Below are 13943 nucleotides of genomic sequence, written 5' to 3'. Positions count from 1 at the left end.
CAAGCCAAAGCATATGAACAAGAAACCAAATGGCAGTCGATCTATATACAGACATGTATCATGCTCCTGTGGACCAGAAATCTGGTCAAACGCCGTTTTTCTGAAAGAAAGAAAAAAGAGAAGAAAAACACGGGTCCAACCCGAATGAAATTGTCGGACCATGCTGCATTACGCCATGGCGGCAGCTGCGTCATGGATGGACCGCGCGCGCTGCCGCGTGACCTTCTTGCTGACCGTATACACCAGGTCTATCGTCCAGAAATGAGTGATCTCTGCTTGTATACAAGGAATCGAGCCGTACAGGGGCGCGACCAGGGGAATCATGGCGTAATCGGTCCAGTTGGTCTTGAACGATCGGTACGAGAAGCACATGCCCTCGTACAAGCCGGCCTCCTTCATTTCCTTCTCACGGGTCGTCACGCAGATGGTGTGGTAGCGCTCGTACATGACAATGTAGCAAGCCACGGCGATGAAGCCCACGGCACGGATGGGCCCACACCACCCAATGACCCAGCGGAGGCTGGCAAGCTCTTCTTTTCCTTCCGTAGCCCACAGGAAGATAGTGCTCGCCAGGACGAGGACGGTCATGTGGACAGGCATAATGTGAGCCTCGAACAGGCGGTGAGCCATGTAGAAGAGGTTCTCCAGATGAGGTTCGGGCATGTCCTCCTGTGTCACATCGGAGAAGATGCCGCTCTCGCGTGGTGAGTCGGGCGTCTGCGGGCCGAGCTGGCTCTCAGGGAAATATGTGTCGAAGTTGTCGCCAGCAGACTGGTGCAGGGGTCGGAAAGCCCTTGTCGTCTGCTTTCGGTTCTGCCACATCTCAACCGTCTTGCGGAGGGCGAAGCCACTATCAAGGGCACCCCACATGTGGCGGAGAGCCTGCTTGTAACGCGCCTGCATATCGACATAGAGACCACGGAGGCCGCCTTTGCCGCCGCCGGCCACATTGCTCTGACTGACAGGGCTCAAGATTGTGCGGTTGGTAATGTTGCCGTTGAGCGCAAAGAAGCACTTGACGTACATATGAAGATCCTCGCCAATGGCCTCTGCGTCGGTATCCCAGCCGCCAACGCGATCAATCAACTCGAGCGACAGAGAGTACACCGATGTGGGTGGCGCGATGGCAGAGCCGCGGTACAGACCCGACATGCCTCCAGCGCTCCACAGAATGTCAGCAATACGGACAATGGCGGGAACGCTGTGCGCATTGCGATCGAAGATGATGGGAGCGGCGTAGAGGGTAGTCGATGCGGTGTCGGGGTGGTTTAGGTGCATATCCGTCAGTTGCGCAAAATAGCTGGAGGCGAGGTGACTGTCGGCGTCGATTCCTGTCACAATAACATTCTTGCGGTTCTCGCCATACTTTGCGCTCAGCTTGCGTGCGGCCCAGCCAATATTGCTGCCCTTGCCGGCGGCCTCCCCAGGAATGTCGCTTGGGTGGACAACGTAATCGATTGAGCGGAACTTCTTCGCGAAATTCTGCACCAAGCCGAGCGCCTTTGCTTCGCCATTTTGCTCGCGCTGCTCCATGCCGAGGTAGACCTGGTGGGGCTCTGTTAGTTTCATTTCGGACCTGACTAGCAAGACTCAATTCGACTCGTGGTGGCTGGTTCGAGAGCGCCCCGCGCTCGCAGCACGTGGGTGGGACTGAACTCCAAATTCCAATTGATAAGGGACTGGAGGCGTGGACTTACATCGTAGCAATTGTGAGCCTGGGGGTGTGACGCCAATACCTCGAGAGTCTCCTTAAGCGTGTCGAGCTCCTCCTTGTAATTGGGGATGATGATGGCATGTGTCACAGACGCCCCCTTGGAGATATCGCCCCCGTCGGTGTACATCTCTGGCTCAAAATCCCCGGCTTCGCTGCTAGTCGCAGTAGAGGGAGCGGCCGTCTGAGGCTCGGACGAGATGAGCGTTTCCGAGCTCGAAACCGAGGCGTATGATCCGCGGCGGTGCATGGGGCGGCTCTTGAGGTTCCTGAGAGAGTTACGCGTAGTGCGGCTCAGGGTTTGTGTGATGTCCCAGACAGCCCAACACGCGCGCAGAGGGAAAGTAGCGATGGCCAAGTGTACCAGGACGCAGTAGTACACAAAGATGCTTGTCCAGATACCCGCGCCCGTCGTCGTCGTGGGCGACGTGTAGCCAGCGGTCTTGCTCTCGGGGTGCTCGAACGTGTAGCCATGTCGCTCGACCACCGACTCGGACGTGATGACCCAGTAGCTCAGAGCAATGATCGCAATCATGCTCAGGCCTCCCACCCGTCTCGAACACCACGCAAGGAGGCTCATTCTTGCTGCTCGTAACCTGTATGCTGGGATATGCCGTGTCGACTAAGTGTACTTTGTTTCGAGTAGGGAATCTGCGCGTCCTAGGTCAAGTTGCGAATAGAGCCGATCTGCGACTGATACGTCGAGGGCGGAATATGTCGCGCGCTTTAGGGGCCGAGGGTTTAAGGAGAGACGAGTTCGGGGCGAGCCGAGAGGAACCTCGCTGTTGTTATTCGAGGGAGGGCGAGACGGGAAGGTGGGAGAGGGCGTGGGGGAGGAAGAGGGAAGGAAGGAGGAGGACTGGAGGAGGAAGGAAGGCGGTAAAAGGGGACGGACGGAGAGAGGCTGGAGGCTCAGCGCGGCCAGGGACCAGAGCCACGACCACGAGCGAGAAGTTGACGGGAGGGACAGGGCAATTGGTACAGCCTTGGCCTTTGGGGATAGCGTGCTCCACAGTGCCAAGCCCACCTATGGATAATGATCCCTGACCGGGGGTTAATGAGCCTGAGGGACTGGACAGTGGACATGGAGCGAAATTTGAGATGGGCCCCTGAAAGACTTTAGTACGTTCACTGAGCAGGCTGGCCTCGTGTGCGTTCTGCAGTCGGCTACCTTGGTTGAAAAAGCCAAACAAACCATCAAATTATGGCACTGAGGCTCAGGCCCAGCAATGCTGTTGCTACCTCATGAACCTAGAGCTATCGAACCGAGGAAACCCGCTGCAGGCGTCAAGCACGGTGACGCGCGCCGGGGCTATGGTTACAGAGACCGAGAGACATGAGCGTGTAGTACACGTAGATGGGCACCGTGCGATTGCTGTATTTGGGCTAGCTTAGATTGGCCAGGAGCAGCCATGTGCAGGGAAGACGACATGAGGTTCGACTCGAGAGACTGGAGCGGTTGACTGGAGCCCCCGCGGACCGCTTGGCGCTGCAAATGGCGATAGGAATCGCTTCCTCCTCGTACAACTGATGCCTTGGTCCGAGATGTAAGCGTAGCATGAGGTACATCGTGCTGTTCAGATCTACAGACGCCCACATCAAGTGCGGAGGTTGCATACTGCTCAATGCCACCGTAGGAAGAAAACCTAGTTGCCATCTCCGTGCCGCGTCATGTCAGGGCCCGGTGTGGCAGCGTGCTGGGCGGGCGATGAGCGCGGGCATGTGGGCGAGGATCCGAATACCTATGAGGCTGGGTCTCAACCGTCAGCCACAGGCCAAGCACCACCTCAGCTGCTTCGAAGCGCGAAGCCTTCATAAAAGCTTGTAATGCGCACTAGAGGCAGGATCTCGCCGCTAATAATTTCACAGGCGGGAGACTAATAGTCACTGGCGTGGGGCGCATCTGAATCAATCGACCCTGTGTGAATCTGTGTCTCACTGGGCAAAAGGCTCCATGTCTTCGAGGCCCCAGCCCATCCAAGGCACTGGGGGCTGAGCCTGGCGCTGCATTCCAACAACGTCATTGTAGTCGACTGTCTCGTTCAAACGTGCTCAGCTGTCTGTGCACGAAATACACTCGCTGGGGTGGAAAGTGCTTTACAATTCTCAGCACGGAAGATGGACATTAAATTATGCGACCATGTCGGAGTTTCACGCCTCGCAAGTGCACGGTCGAATAGAGACCGTCCTTGTCCCCCACAGCTAAACAAATTCCTTCGTGAACGGGATCAATGGACGGGGACGGGCCCCTCCTGAAATCTCCGTCCTGCATTGAAGAGAAAGGCAGGCTGGTTGGTTGGCGAGGTTGATGATTCGCACAGGGTCACACCAAAGCATGCGGCAGGCTGCGGGTATAGCACCTGTGCGGATATGCGTGGCTCCGTCATAAATTTCTTGGTTCCAGTCTGCAGGCCTCCAACCGTACGTAGCAGTTTGTTGGTGGCATCACGCGCCGCCAAGTTCCAACAGTGAGCAGCCGCATGATGAATCCCTCCTCCAATGCCCTCGTGATGGAAGCACACACTAATTAGGAGATCTCACTAGTATCTAGATCAATGATGGTATTGTTCCGCGATCTCGCAGTTGACCGTTTCTACGTGTACGTACAAGTAGACTCTAATGCGATGACGACGCCTCACACGCGATTGGTATGCTGCTAGTGTTGCAGGCTTCGCGGAAGCGCCACTTCCAGACGAGAGTATTCTTCGAATATCGACTACGTAGTCGGCTGTCACTAAAGAAGGCAAGTAAGTAACTATATCGACTTTGTAGTTGCACCTTTTCGCAGCTGACGACGGCGGGCCACGTACTGTATTACGTCGTGTCCTTCAAGCCGACGGTCTGCCCCGCGATGTCTAGTTCTTTGAGGGCGACCGGTAGAACAACAAGTTTCAGCGCGAGACTGTGGATTTATTATGCACGTCTAAGAAACTGCATAACTAATGCGGGAAATCCATCATGTGCCAGTATTAGGGTCATGGGCACCATTGCCATTAGACCAGGTGATTGCGATCTAAAAACAAGAGTACGACCTTACTGCACGCACCGGCAGCTGGATGCGAACTAATAACAGTCCCGTAGCGACAACGTGCCTCGAACTGGAACCACATTGGGCCGTTATACATGGACACACAAAGGTGAATGTTGTCTCATTCGAGAAGCTCGCTCTGTCAAATCTGCACAGTGTTAGCTCCTGGGAGAGTTGCCGATTGGCCCCTGCTACTGTAATTTCAATCACCGCATGAAATGCACTCTCATTGGCTCTCTGGTCCGTTCTGGGAAATGAATCTCGTGGCAGGTCCCGCAGGACTTGCGATTGGGGCTGAAAGTTGCTACCTACAATAATTATGAAGCGAATACCATACTGAGGGCATATCTCGTTAACGAGATCATAGCCCATGTTGTGATGCGTATATGCATATATTAAGCAATCAATTCTCATTATGTGTTGGTGTGATAGTGTCCGTAAAGCTCTATTGTTTATTTTAACTCGAGAAGAAAGCTAATACAATGTGTCTCTTGATACTGAGATCAAGTAGCAAGCCAGTCTACTAGTATCTGATGAAGGAGGATGGGTCACGGAAGGATGTCCATAGCTTGCCCTCTCCCCTTATTATGGTACATAAGGTACAATTAGCCACCCCCCTCCTACGACAAGGATGAAGAGTTCAACCAGGCCGTTTGTGGCATTCAGAGCCTAGTCTTAGTTCGCCTTGAACATGACTACCGCAATAGCAGAACGCACGGGACGCCGGTCAATGATGCTATGGATGCTGTGAATAAGAAGTTGTCTAAGCTTTATTTACCTTAATATGGAATCGATCCATCGTCTCGCAGAAGCACCAAGCCTAGAAGAGCTCTTGGGCATGGCCCCCAGTGACCGAAACAAGACGTTTAAGGTCGTCACAACCGAATGCAAGGTGACAGAGGACGGCGACGACACGGACCAGACGATGGAGTCACCGCTGGGGAGGAGAGTTTGAGGCTTTACGGCTTCTTCGATCCATTCCTACATCTCACTTTGATCGCAGGCGCCTCCTCGGGACTGAGAGGGAGTGGGAGTTCTGTAGCAACCGTTTTGAGACTCCTCCGAGAGATGCTTGGTTGCGGAAACTGTACGGAGAGCGTGTCTGAATATGGTAGACTTGACCTTCAATGTTGCCGTCGGCGGCCTCGTTGGTGATGAAGAGAGCCGTTTGTGATAGTCCACGCAAAGCGACAATGTCGACTTTGGGACGTACTTGTTAAAACCTACAGGGTATCATCCTAAACGCCGTTAAATACATTGCTAGTTTCCCGCTTTGAGCGCCAGCTCCCGACCAAGAGCACCATGCAAGCCGAGCTGTAATCATCCAAACGTTGTCTGCTGAGCATCCGGATCGTGCGCTGTGCGATATGCCCATCCGTACGTGTACTGCACGAAGCACAACAATGCGAGCTCCAAAGTGACAAGTAATATCGCCCTGATATGAGTGTCGATAGCGACATGAAGTCTTTGGCTTCCTGCCACAGCCACGTTTAACACACCTTTCCCCTCTGCGTGCTTCAGGCCTCCTTCTCGAACAGCTTCTGGATGGGTTTCGCAGCCTAGGTGCCTCGTTAGTAATCCAAAGACCAGCGGGCGAGCTTCTACCCACGTCAATGAACTTCTCCAAATCGTTGTCTAGGTTGGCCAGATCCTCCTTCCGCCGCTTGTTGTCCGCAATGAGTTTCTGCTTCCTCTTGAGCAGCTCCTGTCGCTGGTTCTCAAGCGTCTCTCTTTCGACGCGTTCGTGATCTATCCGTGCAAAGAGCAGAGCATTCTCGTCGTCTGTGGCCTGGTCGGGATATTGTGCGAGGAATTCGTCCACCGGCATCAGCGGTAGTTGGCGGTACTTGTGACTATGACACTGGTCAGCTATTCCGCAAACCACGAGAGCGCTTGGGAGCCAGCCTACTCGTAGCTTTCGCATGCGGCAATCTCATCCTGTAGATGGTTTTGCTCGTAATAGAGGTTCTGCAGCTGAAGGTGCAGCTTATCCACCGTTTGGCGCGCCTCGAGCGTCACAGCCTTGGTATCTCTTGCTGCCAGGTTCGCATGTCGATTGAGGCCCCTCAGCTGCGCGACCGTGGCGAGGAGCAGCGATTGCTGTTTCGATATTTCCGCCTTTTGCGTCGCGGAGAGCGTATCCGAAGTGTTTTGATCGATCAGGTCAACAAGCGCGTGCGCCTGGTCGCAGGCCTGGTGCGAAGTTTGTAGAATGACATTAAGTTTCTGGTCCGTTATGAGATTATCGACGTTCATTGTGGCGGCTTGGGGGTGTTGATGATGGGTAGTCGTCGAAGTTCTGATTGTTCGATGAGGTCGATTCTATTGTGGTGCAGGCTGCAGCAATGGTGCGCTAGCTCCCGCTTTTGTGCGGGAACGACAGTCGGTGGTCACGGTTTAACATCAGGCTTGAGTCAGGACATGGACTCGGGGCCTCTTTATTACCTCTTCACAGTTCACACGCGGGTTTTCGTTCTGAGACTCGTCACTATCACTTTTGATTCGCGCAACTACATTTGCTGACTACATGTACCCATGATGCTGTCACGGCATCTCAATTCTGCCGCCTGCTTTGGAATTTCTGATACCTCTCCTCACGCCATTTCGGCCCTCGCGTCCTCACCATCCAAATGACAGGGCTGGCAGCCAGAACAATGGATGCCATGAACACATATGTCCAGCCATAGCCCCACGCGTCAATCATGTACTGCACCACGGCTGTGCCGACAGCCGAGAATGAGGCTCTCGTCAAGTTGAAGCATGAGGATACGCGCCCAGGGTTCATCGGATACAGGTCAATCATCAGCGTTGACAGGATAGCAATCGGCCCCGCGAGCCCAAACCCTGCGAAGAAGAGGACCACGAGAGGCGCAGCAAGACTCGTGCCTGCGTCGATGACCCATCCCCAAGACGCGATGGCGGCCAGGGTGAGGGCGAGACAAGGCCACATGATGTCCAGCCTAGCCTTCTCAATCGGAAAGTTCCTCAGGTCGTCGCCTTTCCGTCGATCAGGCGACACCCCAATGCTCTTTGCCACGCGAGCGTAATGCCAGTTGAGGACCCTACCCACCACGAGGGTACCGAGTACCGATCCTACGGCGAACGGGATGAAGCATAGTCCGACTTGGATATCGTTGAAATCGTACCGACGGCGGACGACGTCCTGCAGAGGGACAATCACGGCGTAATTCGCCATCACGAAGAGAGACATGAAGATCATGAGTGGTCCCACGTCTTTCTCGAAGACAATGCGAATCGCGGCCCAGATGTTGGGGATGGGAATCTTGCGAGGAAGCTTCGCAGGGCCGGCTGTCTGCTGCCGAGTGCATAGTTCTGGGTCAGCGTTGGAGGCTGCCCGTTTCCGGTGCAAATGAGCTGAGATGAGAGAGTTGCTCATTCTTGGTGGAGGTATGGAGCCGTTGCCGACTACCTTCCTCGCTGTCTGATGATGGTCGATGATGGTCAGTTCGGCGTATTCGGGAGTGGACAGGTATGGAGCACCTACCTCTGGCACAAAGGGGACATAAACCAACAGGAACACGCCCGTGAGAATGACGAGGAACCAAAACGTGGATCGCCATCCGAGATATTGCGAGAGCAGCCCACCGATGACCGGCGCCAGAGCTGGAGCAAACTGCACACTGGCTTGCACAGCTGCAATGTACCCTCCACGATCAGCGCTTGTCGTCAGGTCACCGATGACTGCGCTCCCAATGGCCACGGTAGCACTGCTGCCCGTACTTTGCATGGCTCTCAGTACCATCAGGGCTGCATAGTTGTTCTGCAGCGCCAGGCCCACATTCGCACCGATGTATATCGAGAAGGTCATCATGTACACTAGTCGCCTTCCAATCTGATCACTCAGGTCTCCGAAGAAGAGAGGCGCGATCGCTTGCATGATCTGATACAGAGTGACTGTGAGGTTGATATCTGCTACAGACCGGTGATAGCCTTCGGCGATCGGCGTGATGGCGGGCAGGTAAATGAAGGCTGATAATGGGGAGAAGAAGGTGCTGACGGCTGTCATCAAAATGACAAAGGTCTTGGTCCGAGAAGAGAAGATGGAGTGAAGGGTACTCGAGTCTTCTGGCGCATGCTGTGCCATTTCTCCTGGTTCGGGAGTATGCTTGTGTTCATGTTCGGCATGTCGGTCGTGGCCAGTGTCATTGCTCTGGGCTTGGTCAGCCATGGGTTGTCGCGATGTTGCCATCATTCCAAGCGTCTGCTACTGTGGTCGGCATTCTCCAGAACAGCAATGCAAGCTCTATATATATGATTGCAGATTATTTCAGTCAAACCGGCTCTCGCCTCGTTCATGTTGTATGGCCGGTTGTTGACTTGAACTCCAGTTGGGTGGAGATCTGCGCGTGCCGATTCGGCACCGAGACTCAACCTGGCGTATGTCGACTAACTCCGATTGATTTTCTTCTCGGCCATCAGATCCTTGCAAGTAAATTGCAATGCATTGAATTGGCTGTATTGGGTGACCTCTAGATGATCGATGGACTTACGAACAAGGGTTGAAACAACCCTTCGAAATATAGGCGGACCAATGGCTGGTTGGGGCCGCTGCCCAGCCTCAAGGGATGAAGTATTCAGGCAACCACGGCTGGCGTTGTTCACCGTTGGAATCAAAGGTTTATTTCGAACTAATAGTACATTGCTTTAAGAAAAATGGCGTACGCAAGTCACTAAGAGATCCTATGATAGCGGATGAAGATGGTAGTTCACATATATAGGGGTCTTCTTCATCGCGTACATATAACGAATGTAGGGTATTGAGTTGAATCTTGACTAAACGTGGTCCAACATGAAAGAGTCTCACGAGCCAGCGAGAAGCTTCATAGCCTCGTCATGACCAGCAACCCAAGCCGTCATCGGAAGAACATGCTCCAGAAGAACACGGTGGCTCTCCTCGATGGGATCCCAACATGCGTCCCTCGCAACCGTAACAACGTAGCCCGAATCAGTCGCCTCCCTTGCCGTGCTCAAGACAGTACCCGTGGTCGAAATCCCACCGATGATCAGGCTCTGCACACCCTTACTCTTGAGGAACTCGTGAATGCCTTCCGACCTCAGAGCAGAAACAGTCCCGGTTCGATAGACTGTGATTTCATTATCGGAATCGCCTCCCGAAGCAAACTCGCCAAACTCCTCGGCGAGCTGCGGCTCTTTTTCGACCATTGACTGGATGCCTTCCTCCAATCTGGCGCGGAGCTTGCTCGTCTCCGCGGGCAGGCCCTTGAAGCCAATGAGTCCGTGGATGATCGGCACGCCGTTGTCTCTGGCTGCTTTGGACAAGGCTTTGACCGACGAGGTCAGTTTGCTTCTGGTGTCTCCCTGAATACGCGTAAAGAGAAGGTTGTGATAGTCGAGGAGTACGAGTGCAGTCTTGGAAGGCGGATAGGCCGCAGCCTCGCTGGGGTTGGCAGCAGAGCACATGGTGGACTTTGGTGGTAAAGTATGGATCAGAACAAGATGTGAGTTTCTGTTGTCCGTCGAGACTGCCTCAAAGGCATCATTTGTCTATTGATATAGTATTTGGCCAGCATGCCCCGGCCATAGCGGCGATAGGCATATGTTGGTCGTTGTCCCATTGGGGTTGGTCCATCGGCACCGAAACGGCGACATGGTGCAAATTCACTGCTGTGGTGGAGTTATCGGGCATAATAGCGATTTGCGCGCGTATCTGGTTGGGACTGTAATCCGGCCTCGCGTCAGCTGATGCGAATTGCATACTGCCGACTTAGGGTAGTAGCCAGGGACGTAGGTACAGAGTTGATGCCATTCATGATGCGGCTTTCGTGGTTGCAACTTGCAAGACGGGCTTTTCGACAATGGCAGGAGCAGGGGTCCCTGCCAGACATCACGTGCATTACCTTATTTGAACGATGACGACGCCGGCTGGATGCCAAGGTTAGGCCTTCAAGAACTTCGGACATTTGATTATGGCCGGCTGCGCATTCTCTGCCCAACGAATGATAATCGCTAACATAAGGAATCCGCTCTCCTCCCTAGAGCCCGACTATTACTTTCTAACGTTGCCGTTTTCCAGTGCCTGGCCAGCATCGTCGGAACGTTTCAAGCGCTCGCATGCGGAGCTAGCGGACGTCTACCGCAACGGGAAACCGACTGCGTTAATGTTGAGAGTTGAAGCCCACTTGGGCCTTCCAAAGCCACCCATCGCATGGGACCTTGTTGTTCCATTGGTCCGGTTCTTTGAGCAAGACTGGTTTGAGACTTTGAGTTGGGCAGTTGAACCCTGGGCAACAACGAAGACTCCGTCATCCACCCACCGAGTCCCTCGCGCTTGGCATCAGCTGGGCGCTGGATCCGCTTCTCCGCCACAACAACCCGACCGACCTGACCATGATCCCGATCCCTACATCTCATCCTACTCATCTTTCTCATAAAGTCTTGTCCCTAGAACCGTACACCCCGCGCCACTTACCTACGCTGTTGATCACTCTATATTCCGCTTGTGAATTCGCCCCCTTGCATTCCTGCCAAGAACCATAATTGGGTCTTATGCGGCTGTTTTCGCATTGCATGCTGCTGATTACCATCCCAACTCAACCAATTGACGCCTCCACCACCCCGCGTGCTGCTGGGACCCAACGTCTGGCCGCTATCCTCGGATTCTTTTTTTTTTCTCTCTCGCCCATCGCACCGACAAAAGTCTCACTGACCCTCCGTGCACAAGTGCGCCCATGCTGAAACCCCGCCAACATCATGGGCGACGTTACGACTGCGCTGACCTCGGCCTGTGCCTATGAAGCGCAGGACGACACAACAGCCGTCTCTTCTGGCACCGACTTGCGCCGTCCCGGTAGCAGCGAACCGGCGCAACGCCGACGGCACTCATTCTTCCTCCCGAGACGCAAGTCCATAATAGGTCACATCATGGAAGGCGAGGAGGGGCTACTCCTCAAGGTCGACCTCTTCCTCTCCGAGTTGGAGCGTCGGCTGGATCTCATCGAAAGTTACGCACACAGCGACTTCAGCAAAGACTCGAGTATTGCACGGGCTTTTGCCACGTTGCAAGCTGTTCGCACAAGATGCTCACATGCCTCCGAGGAAGTCATTGGCGAGGGGCGACGACGCCTGCAGGTCATGGTAGAGACCTTGGAAACGCGATACCAAGAGACGCTGGAAGCTGCCGAGTCGTTCCACGAAAAGGCACACATGGGTATTGACCTTCTCGAGACTATGCTCACCGACTTCGAAAACAGGGCGTACAAGCTTCGAGAGCGAGGGTTCGCTAATGCCGCCACGGCAGCAGGCGCCTTTGTGGGGGAAGGCCGACGTGTGGCAAACGAGAGTATTGAGAGGGCCCGAGAGGTGGTCCACGAAGGCCTTGAACGAGCCCGCGACGCAGCGTACTCTCTGGAGGAGCATATCCAGATGACCATCCTCAAGGCGCAGGAGACTGGACTTTTGATGTACGAGGATTTGCCTACGCCGTGGAGGAACAACCCGCACATCCGAAAGGGCTACCGGTTCAGCGCGACCAAAGTCGAGTGTGTCATTTCGGCTTTCCGACCCTCCAACGAGTCGTTCAACATCTGGTCTCATGCTTTGGGCCTTATCCTGGTCCTTGCCGTGGCCTTGTATTTCTACCCGAGCAGTGCCAACTTCTCTCTGAGCACCAAGAGCGACGTCTTTGTCGCGGCAGTCTTCTTCGTCATGGCGTGTGTGACACTCGTGTGCTCAACAATCTGGCATACGATGAACGCCGTCGCTGATGTGGAAGCCGTCTCCACGTTCGCCTGTGTCGACTACACGGGCATCTCACTCCTCATCGCAGCTTCCATCATGACCAGCGAGTACACCGCATTCTACTGTGACCCCGTCAGCCGCTGGATCTACATGAGTCTGTCCGCCTTTCTTGGTCTCGGAGGTGTCATTATGCCATGGCACCCAAAGTTTAATGGACAGGACATGGCGTGGGCTCGCGTTACCTTCTTTGTCGGCCTGGCTTTGACAGGGTTCATGCCCATGGTACAGCTCTCATGGACGCATAGTGTGGAGTTTGTTTACGACTTCTACTCGCCTATTTTCAAATCACTATTCGTCTATCTGGCCGGCGCGGTTGTCTACGCAAGCAAGATCCCAGAGAGGTGGTGCCCGGGCTGCTTTGATTACTTTGGGGGCAGTCACAACTTGTGGCATGCTGCGGTCCTCGGGGGCATTCTTTTCCATTATACCGCCATGCAACAGTTCTTTGCCAGCGCTTTTGATCGCGCGGAAGGCGGCTGTCCCGCCTACTGAAGATACAGAAGTTAAGTACAAGAGCTGTGCTATCCTGTGCAGAAGTTCATGGAGATTGGCGACCAAGTCCACGTCATGTCATTGTCAGGCTTCTCAACGTCCGACGGGTTTCCCCCTTTGCGCCTATTCGGTTCGCCATCGTTGGTCGCAACGTCGAAATTATCACCTAGTGTTCCTTCAATATCCTACACAGCTGGCTGGAGCTGAGAAGGCCGACCTCGTTTTGGGCAGTACCATGCGAGAGTTATGAGGATGCAACAGCACAGCCAAAAATGCCAGGACAGGGCTTGGAGTTGCGGAATGATCGTATCGTACAACACGCGGAGGTTGTATGCTTCCTTCTCGAGACCGAAGCGCATCGCGGCAGACCACACGCACTCTTTGATCCGCCAGCGCAAAAGTGTATTGATGACCTGGCATGCTTGTTTTCGGGTGTTGAGGCAACGCCGGACGCAGTCGATCTACGAATGTCAGCAGACACTCACATGCGGACGAGTCGACGGGCACACCAACGCTTTGCAAGCATAGCTCATCAGGCTGGCTGTGATCAGCCAACCAACACGTCACGAATCCGATGCTGAAGAGGGCGCGTTCGATGAAACCCATGCTGACGAAATTTGATGATTGTACGGACTTGGGTCAGGAATTGGGAAAGTGGCCTAGGAGATGCGAAGAGAGAAGAAGTTTCGGACCGGGCTATCACGCATAAAATAGAGCGAAGCGATATGTTTCGTGCGGCATTCACTGGCGTTGCGATGAGTTACTGTCGCTGTTTGACGACAATCTTGGGGTTGCATTAGATATCTTTGCATAGTACTTTCTTACGCTTCTAGAGCTGACCTCGGTGTTTGTGCAACCGAGCGATTCAATCAACATTTGTCCAATACTTGAGTCACTGCCTTTCTGGCTCATGGGATCTGTTGACATCTCCTT

At 54.1% G+C, this 13943-nt stretch overlaps 5 protein-coding genes across 5 annotated transcripts; 1 reads left to right on the top strand and 4 right to left on the bottom strand.

The window, feature by feature from the left end:
• Positions 1 to 39: 39 nt before the first annotated feature.
• On the bottom strand, positions 40 to 2457 carry F5Z01DRAFT_432474 (uncharacterized protein). Its single transcript, XM_046259693.1, has 2 exons — positions 1698 to 2457; positions 40 to 1545 (listed from the first exon to the last, which is right to left on the bottom strand). The coding sequence occupies exons 1-2, from the start codon at positions 2289 to 2291 to the stop codon at positions 169 to 171; spliced, it is 1971 nt and encodes a 656-aa protein (XP_046113937.1). The 5' UTR covers positions 2292 to 2457; the 3' UTR covers positions 40 to 168.
• A 3618-nt stretch (positions 2458 to 6075) lies between these two features.
• F5Z01DRAFT_432413 (Fms-interacting protein-domain-containing protein) lies at positions 6076 to 7144 on the bottom strand. The gene is made up of 3 exons (XM_046259691.1): positions 6649 to 7144; positions 6349 to 6592; positions 6076 to 6298 (listed from the first exon to the last, which is right to left on the bottom strand). The coding sequence occupies exons 1-3, from the start codon at positions 6993 to 6995 to the stop codon at positions 6257 to 6259; spliced, it is 633 nt and encodes a 210-aa protein (XP_046113936.1). The 5' UTR covers positions 6996 to 7144; the 3' UTR covers positions 6076 to 6256.
• A 149-nt stretch (positions 7145 to 7293) lies between these two features.
• On the bottom strand, positions 7294 to 8928 carry F5Z01DRAFT_684224 (major facilitator superfamily transporter; the record flags this gene model as incomplete). Its single annotated transcript, XM_046265915.1, has 2 exons — positions 7294 to 8181; positions 8245 to 8928. The coding sequence occupies 2 exons, from the start codon at positions 8926 to 8928 to the stop codon at positions 7294 to 7296; spliced, it is 1572 nt and encodes a 523-aa protein (XP_046113935.1).
• Positions 8929 to 9397: 469 nt separating this feature from the next.
• On the bottom strand, positions 9398 to 10322 carry F5Z01DRAFT_432429 (putative hydrolase protein). Its single transcript, XM_046259692.1, has one exon. The coding sequence runs from the start codon at positions 10179 to 10181 to the stop codon at positions 9561 to 9563; it is 621 nt and encodes a 206-aa protein (XP_046113934.1). The 5' UTR covers positions 10182 to 10322; the 3' UTR covers positions 9398 to 9560.
• A 990-nt stretch (positions 10323 to 11312) lies between these two features.
• On the top strand, positions 11313 to 13467 carry F5Z01DRAFT_431508 (hemolysin-III family protein). The gene is made up of 2 exons (XM_046259686.1): positions 11313 to 13157; positions 13451 to 13467. The coding sequence occupies exon 1, from the start codon at positions 11472 to 11474 to the stop codon at positions 13008 to 13010; it is 1539 nt and encodes a 512-aa protein (XP_046113933.1). The 5' UTR covers positions 11313 to 11471; the 3' UTR covers positions 13011 to 13157; positions 13451 to 13467.
• The last annotated feature ends 476 nt before the right edge of the window (positions 13468 to 13943 follow it).

The sequence above is a fragment of the Emericellopsis atlantica genome, assembly GCF_019669845.1.
Source record: "Emericellopsis atlantica unplaced genomic scaffold F5Z01scaffold_44, whole genome shotgun sequence".
NCBI classification, from domain to species: Eukaryota; Fungi; Ascomycota; class Sordariomycetes; order Hypocreales; family Bionectriaceae; genus Emericellopsis; species Emericellopsis atlantica.
This window is presented reverse-complemented; position numbering and strand designations above follow the sequence as displayed.